Below are 18,197 nucleotides of genomic sequence, written 5' to 3' on the forward strand. Positions count from 1 at the left end.
TTTAAAAAGACATGAAACTCTTGCATTTCAATGAACTGAAACTGCAAGTTAGGTATGCAATGAGTAGTTCGACATTGCTGCACTTTGATCTGCCTCTTCGTGGCCTTAAGTCTTGGTGATTAGGTATGCTACTGTTTAATCTAACTCAGCATTATGCGTAGAACAAGTACTACTGTTTCATGATTCCTGTTGAAACACGCAGACTGCATTACACATTTTAATTCCACTGATGCTTTTTTCTTTTTTTTTTCTTTACACCTGTCGTCAGTAATATATCATTTCACAACAGGTGTGCACTAGCAGGAATCTTTCCTTGCAGTATTTCAGATTCAGTTTTTAAAACTGCCCTCTTTTGTTGAAACTAACATTGCTGTATTGAATTAAATTCACTTTTTGCTTGGATACATTGTATATTTGAAGGATTATAAATGTTGGATTAATAAGAGATCGCCACTTTTTTAATACCATTTGTTTACTTGATGGAAAGTTCTAACCTGCTTTGAGAATCTGCATGTTAAATTCTCTTGGTCTGGAGGTTTGCTTTTAAACCTGCCATTATATCAAACAGCTTTTTAGTTATTGCTGCAGGGTGTAGCACTCCCAGTTCTTGCGTGACAGAGATGTCATCATGTTGAGGTAGCCTTGGGCATTGAAACTTATTAAACCTTATTTGTTTTATAAGTGATTCAGTATACAAGTGTGAGTAATAATTAAAAAAAATAAAACGCCCTACACAGTGATCTGATGAAACTCGAGAGTCTTAAGAACAGGGCATTTCCCTGAGCTGTCTCTAATGCAAAAGTTATTTAGCAACAGCTACATGCTTATGTAAATTTTGCTCCAGGGAAGAAAGAACTCTCTAACTCCATTCTTTCAGACCCAGAGGCACAAAAATAGAATATTTCCAAATAGAATGTTTCCCAAGTCTCTGTATTTTTGGCATTCTCAATGAATTAGCGATGCTGGGATTGTCTATTGGCATTATTTTTTTAAAAGGTGTTGTTGCTTAGTGGTTTGGTGATAAAGGTGTACAAAAAGCAGTGTTGATATAAGGAGAAGAAAAAAACCTCTTATGTCTCCAGATACCAAGGGCACTGACCTCTTTCTGGTAACACTGTATGTATCTCCTCTCTTTTTCAGTGGCACAGAGTATTCTAATGTGGCCTTGTCTAATACTTCTCAGTTTTTTCCTTCTTACCATAAGTATTGTGCCAGTTCAAGGTTCAGAAGTTATGTTAACTGTAAGACTATTTCTGTTTCCTCTTAGAATACAGTCCTGTCTTAAGCTACTATTTTTTTTTCCTTCCAAGTATTTCAAATCTGTGTTTTTGGGTAGTCTTGTTAAGATGAAAAGGAACTATTCTGTTAGCTCTCCATGTGTTAGTCTAAACTTTCAGGCTTTCAGCAGGTAAATAACTAAGGCCCTGTGAAAACTGAACTCCTTTTGCCAGCCATTTAACTGGGCTGTGTATTGACGTTTGTCAGCTTAATAGCCATGTTGATGATGACATTATCAATACCCTGACAAATACGTGACCTACAGAAGGAGTATTATTTGTGTTGAAGACACAGTAAGAATAAGGGCTTTAACTAATCTATTTTTACCATTAGCTGCACATATGGTCTATTAAATATGCTCGACTTTCAAGCGGACTTACTCTTCTGACAGCATGTCCTCCCTCACCTTGTTTACCTCCCCACATCTGGCCTGGAGGCAGGGATGGCTGATAGCTTTCCCTGGACCTGGGTGTTGTGTGACTACTAGGGGGTGCTCCAGAGTAATGAAAGATACCATTTTCTTCTCTTCCTGTAGAGGCTGAAATTATCCTCCCGATCCTTGACTGGGTTGGTTACAACCAGAGGGTAGATTCAGACTTGTGTCTCCTGCTCGGCAGGAAGATACACTTGCTACCAAACAGTCAGGCCACCCTTAATGGTGATTTGTATAGCTTGGGGAACATGTCCTGGAGATGATCCCGATTGATATATCTCATGAAGGTCGGGCCTAAAGTGGGTTATGCAGACAATTGGAAGGTGTGGTGTGTTTCTTCTGTGATTACTAAGAAACTAGGTTTTGTTTTCCTTGCACCATGCTATTTCTAAAGCAAAACCAGACTTGACAGTCGTCATTGCTTGCACACCACTGATTTTCTCTAATTTGTAGGTGGCTTAATTATTTATAAGAGAGGGAGTTACATACTTTTCAACAGTTCAACAGGTTGGGTAAGTTGGTGTGCGCTGTATGTCCTCATTAAAGTGAAGACACCGTGGCGTAACTTTGCCTGGATACTCCAATAGGCAGGCTCCTTACTTGCAGTATTGTTAGTTGCTGACACTAAAATGTCTATGCAGGTGGCAAACCAAGCTTATTAATTATTTTGTTTGTATCAGATTTTTTGAAATGGTGTGCCTTGGATGTTTTTCTTCCTTCAAGGCAGGAAGTTTAAGCTGAATACTGTAATGCTGATTTGCCCTTTTTTCTTTTTCTTTTCTTTTTTTTTTAATGTTTTCTGTTCATGCATCATGTACTCTTGTTTTAGTATAACCCCTGTAAGCTCTAGGTTTGCAGGTTTTTCCTGAGATGGTAGCTTTGCCACACATGCATGACTGCAGCACATGGCAGAAGAAAATACGTACCCTTTTTTCCATTTTTATTTTCTTCCCTGTTTTTTTCCCCTAAAGGCCAACATCGGTTAAAGTGCTCTTTTATTTTCCCTGGAAAATATATCTAGTAAGCTCAAAAGTTTGGGAAATTTGGGCTTGTGAATGCTTTTGCATGCTTTGACTCATACAGAAGTAATGAAAACTTCTCTTCTTGACATTTCTGTAATCAGAAAAAAGCCCCAGACAGTGGAATTCCTGCTGTGTTGAATATCTGAAGAGTAGTTCTCAACAGCTTGGTTATTACCTATTTACTTCTACAAAAATAGTTTTTTTGGTAAAAATTGCTGTTAAACTTTTCTCTGATACAGAGAAGTACCTGATGTATCACTTGCTGAAACACCAGGAACCTGGCAGAAGGTTGTATCTGACCTGCAATGTACGTTGGTGGGTGCAAACAGAACTTCTTTTCCTTTCAGACATGTGGCATTTTCAGCTGTGTTTACTCCAAAATCAGTAGGTAACATATTCTGTTGAGCAAAACCATGTAAATATGAAGTCCCAGTTTTTGAAAAGTTCACTATTAATTTAAACACAGTAGCTATGATGTTCTTTGATTACTTTTTACTTCCGCTAAAAATTTGCATCGATCAAATCCCTTAATCCGTATCTCCGTTGATTTACAGAGGTTGCTGTGGTGATTTTGACATCTGAAAGTATATTTTAAATTCTTGCAGTATTTTGTTTGAGAGTAGATGTTCTGTCTTGAAAATTAGATTTGAAAATAATTTGTTTAAGTATGTAATTAAACTGTTAAAGGGAAACAATGTACGTTTCACTGTTTTGTTCAGAAAATAATAGAAATGGTTGTGAAATGGAATCTGCCTATTTCACCTTTCTAAATTGACTCAGAGGCGTGTGAGGCTGTTTTCTTACTTTTTTTAGAAAAGCAGTAAAAAAATTCATGTACAATATTTGAAATATTTGAAGAATTTTCTCATTTCCTGCTTGTGTGTTTGTTAATTCCCACATCTTGCTTAGAGGTGATACCTCCTAGTTATGTTTTACCCTGAGGAAGCAGAACTGGATTCAAAGTTGGCCTTGAGGATGTGAAAACTCACGAAGAAACTTGTAGGAAGGTGGTAGAATTTAGGAACTACGTAAGACTGAAAATGTATGGATGTTTTGAGGATTCTATTCCACGTTGCTCCATCCAGGCACTCCCAGGCAGTATGCTGAGGAGTGTTTGTCCAGGAGCATTCCCAAGGCTGGATTAAAAAGCTGTTTCTTTACATTTTCACTGCTTCAGGAATTATACTGTGTTTTGTTTGAATACGCATGAATATAATTCCAATAATTTGGAGGCAGCCCATGTGTGTCTTAGAAACAGTATCTGCTCATAACTGGGCTTTTATACAGAAAGGAAAAGTAGTTGTGAGGATAAGGTGCTGCAGAATCTGGCAACCGCTGCAAACTTGCTAACCTTGTGAAGAAACCGTCTGATGGGTTTTAAAAGCAGAACACAGGAACAAAGCGATGAAGAAATGAGCTTTTGCATGTTTCAGCAGAGAGGCAGAGAAGTTTTAGAGGCGCTCCAGATTTCTTAACTGTACCAGAGATTTGCAGATCTTCTGTCAGCTTTTCTTTAGGCTTTTTAATACAAGCAGTGCATTGTTGTATGTTAGTGGGAAGTATTTTTTTTTTTTTTAATACTAATATGGTATATTGATACAAGCTATGCTATGTTCATACCATTTGTGTTGGTAGTTATTTCTATTAGCTGTTCTTATGGGCCTGAAGTAGTTCTGTAGCATTTCTGCTTTTGTAAACGCAGGTTTTAAAGGACACCTTACAATTGCCTAGTTACTCATGAAAACGTTAAAAACCGTATATAATTCAATATGTATTATCAAATTCCCCTATATAGCTTGTAGTAGAGCTGATCAGAAGTGCTAATTTAGGATCCTAAAATGCAATTTAGTAACGAAACAAAATGGAATGGGTACATAGCCTAAAGGTGTTTTTATTGCCTTTGTTGCTCTTAACCACACCTGCAGTACGGGAGGCATGTGTGCATTTGGTATGTGTGAGAAAGTACATATTTTAAGGTAAGTCTGTTCTTGTTTAACTCCTAGGCATATTTATTGAGGAAGATTTTTTTTTTTCTGGTGAATGACAAAGCAAGGAAAAATAAGGGACTGAACACAGTAGTTCTGATGGATACTAAGTGAACTGAGGAAACTTTGCATGTGTAACATGGTTTTGTTTGGTGTTAATAGTCCATTCGTCTCACTGTAGTGCTGGGGCTTAATGGGATTTTTAATTGTATGTGAAATGATTCTGGAAACTCTTGGCTTGTTTAAATCCCTTGGCACAGGAATTAAAGTTTGCCTGTTGGAGGTATATTTGTAGCAGGCTTGCAGTCAGAGATTTCTGTAGCTGGTTGTGTTTAGTTTAACATGGTGTTTTCAAAAGCTGTTTGAGAAGCAGCCGTTCAGCCTGTACTGCATCCTGTCTGGCCGAGTTTGGTTGCTACTAATAACTAAGCTCGCTCACATGTGTCCACCTGTCCTGCTTCTGAGCAGTGACCAAAGTGTTGATGTGTACTGTGTGCTGTGTCATCTAAATCATAAGTGAGCCTTGTTCAGTTCGGAGACTTTCATCGTCGGGAAGTCCCAAACAGGATATAGAGTTACCCTCGTTCTTCTGCCTTTATTCATGTTCTACAAATTCTGCTTCACTTTTCAGAGGTTCAAAGCAACATGAGCTGTTTGAGATAATAGGTGCCATGGTTGCACCTGCATTGAGCTCCAGTGACCAAGCACTGAGCTGGGTGGTTCAGAGAGCTGAGCTGGCTGAAAAATAGTGGCTCTTGCTTTCTTGCTTGCTTTCCCCCTTCTTTCTCTTCTCCCCCCCTTCTTTCTCTTTTTTTTTTGTTTTTCTTCCCTTCTCTCTTGAGTGGTTTTTTGGTCAACTCAGCTCCTTGAGTTGGCTGCCTGTATGACTGGGTGGGGGGGGGCTGGGCTACAGAATCCTTAACTTGCATTGACTTACAAAGAAGTAAAACTGCACCCTGAGACTCTTTTCCTTTTATGCTATTTAAATTAGTAAACACTAGAGATTATTGCAAGAACATTAAAAAGAATTTTAGAACTACATGCTTGACAGATTGTGCTTTAGAATCTTAGATTCTCATCTCTATTTTCCCTCTTTTAATTGTAGGCTCAGTTATTTAAACATGGCAAAAGAGAGGATTGTTTACCATATGGTAAGTTTGTAATATCCTGATTTTGTTTTTAAAGCTGTTCCAATAAAAAAAAAGAAAAAAAGATTAAACTGATAACAAGTGGTGCTGTAAAGAGTGAAATCAACGGGGAAGTTTATAAAACATGCAAAATGAGGGGGAAAAAAGAAGAGATGACAAAGTGAGGGAGGAGCAGACACAAGTGGGCAATGTTATGTTTGAACAGCTCATTAAAGAATTTGGCAGGTGATCACACTGGCCATTGCCAGAAAACAGGAGCTGGACACAGAACATATAAACTATAAGATGTGGAAAATATTTTAAAAAATCATTGGGACATAAACTGATTTTATACATATTACTGCTGGAAATTTTGCAGAAAATCTTCCAAGTTTTAACAGAAACACAGATTTTCAGAAAACCGAAGTTTAAAGAACGTGCTACGTACAGGGCCCAGCTGGAATCATGTAGTGGTACTGGTGAAATGAAAAAAGTTTGTAGTGAAAAGCGAGTATAATGAATGAAATTAGGGTTAAACAGGTACATCCTAAAAGCTGTACCTGAAAGGACAGCACAGAATTTTCTGAACAGCGTAGCTGCATGTTGGAGTTATTTTCATCTCATGGTGAATGCTGGAATATGGTCAGAATTGACTGCAAAATACTAGCTTGTTTTTTATGGACAGCAGTAAAGAAAGGTAGGGAAAGGTGATGGCGAATTACAAAACAGTACAAAAGACCATGTCAGTTTTGTGGAGCTTATCGGAGCACCAGAAATGCGGTTTGTGCTATTCATGGGAATCAAGCAGTGATGTAAACTTACTTTAGAATTCTTATGATTTCACTTAATGGAATTATTTTGACTTCTGAGATGAAACTTTGTAGATCTAGTGCTGGAAACAGTTTCATTGTCCCAGTTAGTGAGTCTGAGATGCAGATGCATCCTTACAAAATGCCTGAGATATGGGTAAAGATGGAGATAAGATAGTGAAGACAAACAGAATGGAATGACAGGTGTGCTGTACAGCTGGTCAGGAACAGACAGAAAATATTGAGGAATGTCATCACCTAGACATCACCTAGAAATAGCAGACAGCACTGCAGAAGCTGAAAGAGTAATAAGACTGCCAGGTAAGCAGAATAATAAATGGGATAGATAAAATATGGTATAACACAAAATTATGCCATTTAAAAGATGCAACTGTACAAGACAATGGTCATAATTAATATGAAAGGAAGGTATTTGACTCACAACATTAACCCTGCTAATAAAATTAGATGTTTTGGCCTTCCTGTAGCATACAGAAAGAATATTAAGTAATTATGAGTCTGGTAATAAGAGAAAAATCAGGGGCATACCAATGAATAAATTTACCATAGAAAAGAAAGAATGCTCACAACTAAGAAGCAAATATTCAGACAGAAACTGTTGGGGGTAAGAAAATGTGAGAGGCGAAAAGATCAAAGATTTTTAATTATTACAGGTTATAACAGATCTGACGATCAAATAGGAAAAAAATAGACAAATGTCAATGAAAGATACTATTTGAAATCTTTTGCAACATAGACCTTGACTTAAAAATAAGCACTAGTCCTGAAGCCATTTGCATGGGCCTGTAGATATTTTAGCAATTCAAGAGTTGGCAAGACTTGGAAGAGGCTTGTATTTATATATTCTTAATTTTTTTTTCTGACTCCTAAACCATTAGTCTCACTAGGTTTTACAACTGCAAAAAAATCCGGGTTACTGGAAGGTATTGAAGTAATAGTCATTCTGGCTTTACTGTTTTGCCTGCGTGTATTATTTTATTAATATTTTAGCATGTCAGGATAAATCATAAGCCTTTTTAAGAACAGAAAAGATTTTAAAGTCACATCCTATAATTTCTCAGACTTTGAAACAATTGTTACATCTTTGATTTCTTAGTATTTTGAAAACCCTGATACGAGGCTGGAGTAAGAGGTTGCAGAGTATTTTGCCAGTATGATTCCATATTTGCAGTGCTTATAGCAAGAATGATGGGTCCTTTGGAGCCCAAGTTGTTAGCCTCTATTAACTAATGATCAGCCTTCAAAACAATCCTTAATTGTTTCAGGCTGAAAATGTGAAAGGACTATTTTGTTTGTAACAGGCATGTGTTCCTTGTGAAAATTTTGAATCCTGGAAATTTATACTCATTAATCAAAGATTCTCCTTTCGTCTGTTTTTTTTTTTTTTTTTTTACTTTGCCGGACAAATAACTTTGTTACCTTTGATGTGCCCAAATGAAAGGTTTTGTTGCTGATTGTTTACACATACACAGTATTTCTCATGTCTAAATGTTCATGGACTTTCATCATCATAAAAATTTCTATGCCAGAGGAGTTAAGTTGGCGCTGCCTGAAAATAATAAATGAGGAAAGGGAACAGTTTCTTAGTATGCAGAAACTTTCTGCAGAGTAAATGAGTTAGATTTTCTGACTGCTGGTTCTGTTAGACTACTGAAAATTCTTGGACCCTGAAAGGTACTTAAACGTGTTACTTCTAGTGAGAATTAGAGGCATAAATAGTCTCAGAATTTAGATTCATTGTAATTTTCATAGTCAAAACTAATCCGTAAAGCAATCCTTCCTGTTTGGTAGGTGGAGGATATTACTACTCTTTGACCAGTGTCAGAGCTACTGCAAAGTAGGCAATAGGGCATTTGCATTTCAGTAATACCTTTAAAAACCTTCTAAAGAACTTTCAAAATGTTTCAAAATTTTCTTACTGAGATTTTTTTTTAAAAACCATTTTTCTAGCGTGTTTATTTTCTTTTACAGCTGCTACTGTACTTGAGTGTCTTGATAACTGCAAGCTGTCAGAAAGTAATCAGATGGTTCTTCGCAAGCTAGGGATGAAACTCGTTCAACGGCTTGGACTGACATTTGTGAAACCGAAGGTAGCAAAATGGAGGTTAGTTTAAAGCTGAAGCAGTTTAAAAAAAATTCCAAAAGCACTCAAAAAACTTAAAAATACCTAAATCCATATATTTGACTACTGTCCCTTTGCCCTCCTAACCTCCCCTGAAAGACAAAGAAAGAAATCCACGTGTTATTTGGGAATGAACATGTTCTTTAGTTGCACTATTTGGAAAAAGTAGATTTCTTGTGCTGTATTTAGTTTCCTGTAATTTTTTTCAGTTTTGGTATAGTGAACCAGAGCTGTGACAAGCCAAATCTTTTGATTTTTCATGTTACACAAGCAGAAGCCTGTTCCTATATAATGCATAACTTGGTAAAGGTGGGAAGACAGTGACCTTTGTTACTGAAGCTGATTTAGTACAATTTTGTAAGAGTGAACATAACTTTTTCCATTACATAGTTCTACCTCAATTTGATAGAAAGTTCACAGGGGAAAAAGTGGTTTGCGATCCCACTTTCATTTTGCATATTAGTCAGGTTTTGGTGTCTGGTTTTACTTACTGCCAGAGGGCAAACTCTTTTTTAGATTTCTCGCACTGATACTTTAAAATTGCAGGCTCCCTTGGTGACTATTTTTATTGTATTTCTTTTACCAACTTTTGAGAACGTCCTTAGGCATAGAAAATTCTTTTTAGGTGTAGAGTGTACCTTGCCCAATGGCAAAAGTCAGTTTAGCATGTAAAGTATATCTTTTGTAAGAATGTATCTATACCATGGGCTAAGTATCTGAGTACAGCTTGGTCAGAAAGTACTAAGCTAGCTTTAACATTTAAAAAGCAGTTTTTAATAAGTTGATTTTATTAATTTTGGGGTTTTTTTTAGGTTTTGGAGAGGTTTTTAAGGCATGGGAATTTTGTCTCTCTTTATTGTCAGCGATGGAAAGTAGGTTATATTGAAGCAGGAGAGGGAGAGATAATGAAAAGGAACCATTTAAATAGTCTAGCTCTTCTCACCTTGGAAAAGAGACAAGTGGGTCAGGAGGAGGGAGAATGGGATACTTTTCCCTTTCCTTTAAAACAATCACTAAATAACTGGAGAGCTGTACACCGAGAGGCGTAGTAACTTGACTAGCAGGCTTTATGGCAGTATGCGCCTATTGCAGCTGGAACTTAAATCAGAAAAATAAATGAACTGTGTCTGTTCCTTGTGCAGATACCAGCGTGGCTGTCGATCTCTGGCTGCCAATCTGCAAGCTCAGGGTTCAGTTGTGCAGGATCAAATGAAAAAAGTTGCTGCCAATGAGGCTGACGATGAAGAGGAGTATGACATTCCAGGAGAGATTGAAAACGTTGTAGGTGTGTTAAAACTAGACAGAAAGTAATGAAAAGCCTGTAAATTAAATGTATTGGAAAACAACCTGCTTAGGGCTAAGAAAGTCATGTGGGTATCTGTGCTAATGTGAATAATTTTAAAGACTATAAAATTTTGGTCTATGCAGCTGGTTAAAATATACTATATTTTTGTCAAATGATTTGGATTTCAGCATCTCAAGCAGAAACTCAGTACTGTAGCATTTATTGTGGGGTTGGGGGATGGAGTTACTGAAATACATTTTACCAATTTTATCCATGATGTGAAAGAGAGATCTTGAACCTTTCACGGATGGAAGGATGGATTAAAATTCATAATGAAAACCAAAACATTTTATTTCGTGAAAGCTTAAGAACTACGCTTGAAATTTTTAAGCTGTGGTAGTATCAAAGGAGCAGCATTTTTTTTTATTAGTATGCAGTCATACGGTCTTCTGCTAGCTTGCTGGGGGATATGCTGTAAATAAATAGGCAAAAATTGCATCAGAAGACTTTTATAACTGAATAATCTAATGAACCACTGAAAAAAAAGCACCATGACCTCCATTTTGAATCTTCTGCAGTACTTAAAATTTCAAACCAATTTTCTCCTTTAGAAAATGCTTTTGACATCTTTCTTGTTTATTTGATTTCAAGTCGTACTTGTGTGACAAAGAGAAGAAATCTAGATACAAATATTTTTATTTAAACTAAGAGGAAAATAAACTGGAATATTTTAATGTTTCTGTTGTTAAATGAGAATAATCTGTTTTGTTTAAATAAAATTATCTGCAGAGCAATTGTTGGTTGGACTGAAAGACAAAGACACTATTGTCAGGTGGTCTGCAGCAAAAGGGTAGGTTTCTTATGGTTACTCTAAACTAATAAACTAAGGTGTACATCAGATTGCATTTCTATGTTGTTATCCATGATTGATAATTTGAGTGTATTGTCAATATTCACAGTTTACTTCAGATGGCTTTAGCACAGCTCACAGTATAAAGTCATGTTGGTATCTTCTTCTGATATGAAATTGGGCTAGGCTTCAGGAAAATTTCAGATAGGCTTGGAAAGAAACATTCTGGATAAGACTTGATTTGAAGGGTGTAAAGTACCATTTCCTCAAAATGTTTTTTTCTCTCCTGCTTTAAAAAATGGTGGGACTAGGCTCTCTTCAATAGTGCCCAACGACAGGCCAAAGGGCGATGGGCAGAAATTGGAGCATGGGAAGTTCCACCTGAATATGAGGAATAACCCCTTCCCTGTGCGGGTGCCAGAGCAGGGGCACAGGCTGCCCAGAGAGGCTGTGGGGTCCCTTCCCTGGGGACATTCACCCCCCGCCTGGACGCGGCCCTGTGCCCCTGCTCTGGGGGTGCCTGCTCACGCAGGGGGTGGGATGGGGTGAGCTCCAGAGGGCCCTTCCAACCCCCACCACTCTGATTCTGTGATTTCTGTGTTAAGTTCGCTGCTGTGTAGTATTTGCTTCAAGTTTGAGACTGTTGTTTTAGGGTAATGGTGTAAGGATAGTAGTGCTTAGTCGTCTTTAAGTCAGTCATCTTGTAAGTTTCCAGTAACAATTTTTGATATGACTTATTCATCAAATGCAGTACTAATGAATCACTGTATGCCTTTTTTTCTTTCTTTTAACTTCTGTAGAATTGGTAGAATAACTGGAAGACTTCCAAAAGAATTAGCAGATGACGTGATTGGGTCTCTGTTGGACTGTTTTAGGTAAAAATCTTATTTCATGCTTTACATGCATCTGAAACGTGTCTGGTAATGAAACAGGAGGACAACAGTTAGGAAGACAGGGCTAAAAATCTGTAAATTTTGTTGCCTTTCCCCCAGATTTCAAAATCTTCTAAGGCATGGAATTGCTAAGGGTGTTCAGTAAAGAAATTTTTCCTAATCCTTCATCTTGACCCCATTCTAAAGTAATACGGAAGGACTGAAGTTCAACTTAGGGAAAATAAAAATTAAAAAATGCTCTTTAACTTGCTGCTTTAAAAACTCCTGTTGTGATCATGTCTTGAGCGTTGTGTGGAAATTCAAAAGGGTTCTGAGGATCACCAGAGGTATGAAGCCATCTCTATGTGAGGGGAGGCTAAAACATCTAGGAAGAGTGAGGAATAAATAAATGGGGTATAATAGAGCTTTATGAAATCATGAACGCCATGGAAATGATTGCCCTCTAGATTTTAGATTATTAGGAGCAAACTGAAGTATCAGGTGGCAGGTTTGGAATAAAGAAAAGGTGGTGGTTATTCACACAGCACATAGTTAAACTGTGAAAACGTCTTGCCGGAGGATGTTGTGGATACTAAGAGTATATGCCTGAACAAAAAAACCATTCTTCTTTCCTGCAAACTCGTCCGTGATCTGTCAGAGTTTGGAAATGTTTTGGAGAGTGTTGCAATATGCTTGTTCTTGTCCTGTACCTAAGGCATGTACTGTTAGCCGTGTCAGAGAGGCTTTTGGGCTAGCTGAAACTTCGGTTTTATCACATACAGCTGCTAGGATGTTCTTTTGATGCACTTTATTGTTGGATGCCTTGTTTCTGCATCCATGTAGAGCATGTGAAGGACTAAATTATTAAACAAGTATCATATGCTTTTTTTTATATCAAATTGCTCATCAGGTCTACATTGAGTACTTGAGCTTTAAGATTTAAACCAGTGTTTTAGACTAAGCTAATGACAAAAATAATTTCTTTATTGGCAAAAAATATTGGTAATGTTCAGTTTGTCACTCAGATGTACTCAGTTTTAAAAACTCTTCTCATATTGGTTGTGAGTACAATTAAAAATAGCAGCTCAAAGGATAGCACATTAAAAAAAAAAGGTATAAGGTCTTAAAAAGCTGCAAGGAAAGGATCTGCTTAGCTGATACTTACTTCCACTGCATTACTGTGATTAATTTAAGAGGTGCTGCTGATCTCAATTATCCCTGGAGCTTCAAAGACCTGTACTCACTGTGTTTTCTTTCCTTGTTTTTCAAGTCATAGGGATGAGTAATCCAACCAGTACTTGAGTGACCTGCTTTCTTCAGAAACACCTGGGAACAAATGTAGACAAGGACAAAGGGAATCTCTTCTGTATTCTTTAAATATCTAGTGACCAAAATAAAAATCAGTCAGTTGCTCATTAGAGGCACTTTAAGTTATATCTCTTGGGATAAGAAGAAAAGATTTCTTATATGTAGATAAATTAAAAGACAGGAGACAGGGAAGAAATAAGTGATCATTATTCACAAGGTAGTGAGATTATCAGCGTGGTCCTGCAGGGGTCTGTATGAGCCCTGTGCTGTTCAACATATTCATAAAGGATCCTGGGAAAAAGGTGAACAATGGGCTGAGGAAATCAACTGGTTGTTTAAGTTAGCTTATATAGTGAAAACTAAAGGTGACAGAAAAGAAAATGTTATATAAGCCTAAGTTAAGTAGCTAGACAGTAAATGACATATGAAATATAATGTCTAATGAATGTAAACTTATGCACTTAGCGAAAATGCAGTTAGCTATAAAACAGTTATTGGTACTTAGGAAAGAGGTCTTGAAGTCACCGATAGTTCTGTCAGAATGTCAGTGGAATGCTCAACAGCTGTTGGAAAAAAGAAGGCAAATGGAGTGTTAGATATTATTAGGAAAGGATAACAAAACAGAATCACTGAAAAGGGATTTAACTGATGGGGATTCTTCCAAGTGGACAGAAGAAGCAGAAGGACGTAATGGAGATATATAACATCATAAATATGAAAGAAAGAGGGAAAGCAAGTAATTGTTTAGTGTTCACTCTCTCATAATGTGAGAAATGGGAAGCATCAGGAAGTACATTTTCAAGCAATTATAATTAAACCGTGGAAGTCATTGCCATAGGATGTTATAGAAGCCAAAAGTGTAAAGGGAGTTCAAAAAGGGATTATACAAATTAATGGAAGAGAGTCCCATCAGAGGTTATTAAATATGACATTGTGGCTGCAACCTCTGGCTTGAGAAGTCTCCATACTGCTGGTTGCCAAAGCTAGGAGGAGGCTGAAAAGGGCATGATCCTTTATGCTTTGTCTTTGGCTAAGCATCTGCTATTGATCCATGTCAGAGACAGGATACTGGGAGAGATGAAGCTTTGATATGACCTAGTCTGTCTGTTCAATGCTTTATTCTTAGATTCGTATCTCTAGTTCAATACAAAATGAACTTTTTGCGTGTTTAGTCATGCAGTATGCAACCTTTCCCCTTTTCAATCCACCAAAAATAGTGTAGCCTTTTTGATGTTTTTTTGCTGCGTTCACTACAAATTGCTCTGTTTTATGTTTTTTTAAAGGTGAATAAACACTACTGTTTGCTCACTGCGTAAGCTCATATAATGTGTTTATTGGAAACTATCACCTGAACCTCTTCTGTTAGTTAAGGACTGTGTTTGGCATTAAATTCATTAGTTATTCTGGGCACGTTCTGTAAATCTGCATCTTTTGCCAGTGTGCTAGAAAGTTGTTTTCCTTTTCTGTATGAGTTTCAGGTATTGTACTCTTCTGTATTGAGGTTACATTTATATTGATAAGCAGGGTTTTTCTGCTTATTTTATAAGTTCCACTCTAAGCTTATAGCAGTATTTATGTTGCACAAAGTGGGAAAGAAAACATGTTCAACTTGTCATTTGTATATTTTAGAAGTCTGACAGGATTAATAACACATGCTGGTTGGATTACATGTCTTTTAAAATATTAGGAATTCACCATGAAAAATGAAATCCAAAAAGGGAAGGCTAGTCTTAACAAAACTTGTCTTTGTTCTAAAATTAGTTTCCAGGAAACAGACAATGCATGGCATGGTGGATGCCTGGCTCTGGCTGAATTAGGCAGAAGAGGATTGTTACTCCCTTCCCGAATTTCAGATGGTGAGTTGTAGTTGCTGAACATTAGTAAGTTCATGATTAACAATTTATAGTATTAGAGATTGAACGTGTGGCAATAGACTGGAATTTGCTGATATGATTGTGCTGAATAATGACTGTAGCGTTGAATTCTAGAGTAAAAGTATGCCTATGGGGATACTTAAGGTACTTCTGTCAAAAGCATTTTCGTGGGTGTGTCTTTTTATACTTAATAAATTTTTCGTTCCAAAATGAAATTAGTTTCTTGGGGTTTTCTTCTTTCTTCCTCCCTCCCATGTTTCTTTCTACAGTTGTATAAAAATACTTCTGTATGTCTCTATATTGTGTCAGTGTCATTATTTAAATAGATTATATTAAGTAATTGATGACTAACTTGCACTTTAAAGCTAGTAGCTTATGTTTCTGATTAAATTTCAGAGGCCAATTTTGTGTAATTTATACAATGAACTGTTTAAGTTTTTAATGTGTTTTTGAAATATCAGGATGGAAAGAAAAATAACAGGGCAGAGGAATTGTTTCTTTGTATATTCTGTATGTATTAACATACATCGAAGTACAGCGATATTAATGTGAAAGTAGTAGTCCTCTGTGTTGTGATTTTGGTCAATTTTTTCTAGAGTTGAAAGGACAAAAGCATAATGTAGTAGTACACATCCACTGTTGGGCACTTCTACAGCAATATCTCATGCTAGATGGTTTTTCTGATCTCATCTGGTATTCCTGCGTTGAACAGAGAAGTCGAACGCTAATTTTCAAAAAGGTTTCAAAGCCGGTATTTCGTGCTAGTAAATTCAGTTGCCAGATCTTTTCTATTCTGAAGATCTCATTACTTGTTCTAGAAGAAACTGTAAAATATGGTATTTAATACAATTTATTATTCTGTCTCCATGAAAAGAGTTCATGCCAATGTAGTGTCTGTTTTGCACATGAGAATTTTTGTGCAGCTAGCACAAAAAGTGGGTTTCCCAAACACTTTCCCTTAGTTGGTTTCCCTTTTCTAATTACTTTTGTCCTTGTACGATGAAGATTAAACAGGTAAAAACCCCTCAACTTTAAGAATGGGAAGTCATCCAAACATAAGCCTCTATTTTAGTTCTAACAAAACCGAAACAGTACACCTCTATCAAGCTATCAGGATAGCCTCATGTAATAGATTATTTTAAATCTAAATTGGAAGTTTCATGCACGTTTGATGTTGCAGAGGACTGCAAAGGACAGGAGTGAATCCTTGCTCTGCCAGTGACTTGACCTGTGCTGTGAAACCATCTCTTCACTTTTTAGGTTGAGTTTTTATATAAGTAGAATGGGGATGATAGTTGTATCCTTCACACCCTTCTTTTTCCACAGAGTTGCAGTGAAAATACATTGCTGCCTGTGACAGTCATTTTAATATACATAGGATTATACACAATTTTTAGATTGCATAAGATGTAGCTTTCTGTTACTGGGTTGGAAGAATATAAAGCTAAGATAGGGGAGGAAGGGAAGGAGGGAACACAATCACGGCAGCAAGGTCTTTCTGGGAAAGAGATAAGCATTAAGGCCTAAGGATGAATGAATTTATAGGAATTGGAAGTTTTTTAATAAAACAGCGCTAGGAATTCCAACAGTCGTTATATAAAAAGATGGGTAAGAGACATAATCAGAGATCAGAATATTGACTAAAATGCAACTCCTTTGGTTATCTGATATTCAAGGATGAGTTATACAGAAGGCAGAAATGTGTGATATTATGAAGGATGTGTAAAAGAGGATAGTCTGAATTTGTAGGGATAGAATTTGGAAAGACTGGGACACAAAATGGAATGCAGCTAATGAAGAATATAACTGGTAATGACAGATCATGCTATATCTTCATCAAAGTCAAACCTTTATTATTGCTGAGCAGATCTAGGCTGCAGAATAGCCATGGCACGCTTGGCACTGTCCCTTCTCTGTTGTTTTTTTCCTTTTGCTTTAATGGACCTAGTTTAATTTGCAAGTCTGCCTTGTTCAGTTTTGCTTTATGTAAGTTATTCAATCCACTATTCATGCAGAAATTCTAAGTCAATAATAATTTGGAGAAGGAAATGGGAATGAATTCAGGAAGTTGGAAGAAAAGCTAACACAGTGATGTTAAGAGGAACTGTGTTGTACTTTGAAAGACAGACTTATGTTCAAATTATCCTTAACAAAATTATGTATGAAATTAGGACAAGCGCAAGTAGCATTCCTAGCTAGAATAAGTCACTACACAAGTCAAGATACAGGGAGTCACTTCTAGGCAGCTGTTACACAGGAAAGGACTTAAGAGTTCATCCTTCCATCTCACTTGGTACTAAAATTATGACACTTGGGGTACTCATCTTAGGACATGACACTTGAAAGATTATTTAAAGAAAGCTTGCCTAAAGCAGCAGGCATCATGAGAAGGTTAGAAAAGACGACTGGCAGGGAAAGACTGAAAGAACTAAGATGATTTGGTTGAGAGAAGACAAAGCTGAAAGCTTATTCTCTTCCTCTTGAAAGAAAACCTTTACTTTTGACAGCTAGTTTCAGTGACCAGAACAGGACTACAGGTAATGGGTATAATTTGCAGCAAGAGAACAGATAAGCATTAGGACAAATTTTCTTATTCTGAAGGAACTGGAGCCCTAGAATAATTTGTTTAGGGACATTGAGTTAGAAAGATTTCTGTTAGGAAGGACAGAATTCAGGTTAAAAGGTATGGAGAATGGTTTGAGTAGTTAACCTTCATCATTCCCTTCAGCCGAGTTTTTATTGAATTCCAGGAATGGAGATGAGGTAGACTTCACCACTGGAACTTGTTTTTATGAACAATATTTGTATAGAGGTGGTGAAGAATAAATCCTTGAATTGTATGGAAAACCACCAAAAAGTGTTTCCTTGTTGATTTAAAGAAATACAAATTAACAACAAAAGCGATGCATCAGATTTTTAAAATTATGGATAAGGGAAACAATGAACCTTTCTGCTTCCAGAAATCAGTGCAGCAGTGGCGACGCTAGACTCTGTAATTTCATGTTTGGAAATTATGGATGTGGTAGCATACGTCCCTAAGCTTGAAGCTTTAAACTTGGCCTGAAAAGAAACTTTCTCCTTGTTTCATCAGGTACTGATGCACAACTTGATACATCGTACTCTCTTCCTGCCTTGCTGTTGTAATTTGAGTTAATTGGACTCTTTCTGTTACCGTGTTTACTTTGTTCAAACTCAGATTGATATTCTTGTC

At 36.9% G+C, this 18,197-nt stretch overlaps 1 protein-coding gene across 3 annotated transcripts in view; it reads left to right on the forward strand.

The window, feature by feature from the left end:
* The window catches only part of TBCD (tubulin folding cofactor D), a 132,111-nt gene that overhangs the window by 14,028 nt on the left and 99,886 nt on the right, over nucleotides 1-18,197 (forward strand). For all 3 annotated transcript variants that reach the window (XM_064467145.1, XM_064467143.1, XM_064467144.1), the window contains exons 9-14: nucleotides 5,824-5,869; nucleotides 8,647-8,779; nucleotides 9,940-10,082; nucleotides 10,872-10,932; nucleotides 11,733-11,807; nucleotides 14,874-14,968. In XM_064467145.1, coding sequence (XP_064323215.1) covers nucleotides 5,824-5,869; nucleotides 8,647-8,779; nucleotides 9,940-10,082; nucleotides 10,872-10,932; nucleotides 11,733-11,807; nucleotides 14,874-14,968 — 553 coding nt within the window. The remainder of the gene's footprint in view (nucleotides 1-5,823; nucleotides 5,870-8,646; nucleotides 8,780-9,939; nucleotides 10,083-10,871; nucleotides 10,933-11,732; nucleotides 11,808-14,873; nucleotides 14,969-18,197) is intronic.

Source organism: Phalacrocorax carbo, chromosome 16 (genome assembly GCF_963921805.1).
Source record: "Phalacrocorax carbo chromosome 16, bPhaCar2.1, whole genome shotgun sequence".
Classification (NCBI taxonomy): Eukaryota; Metazoa; Chordata; class Aves; order Suliformes; family Phalacrocoracidae; genus Phalacrocorax; species Phalacrocorax carbo.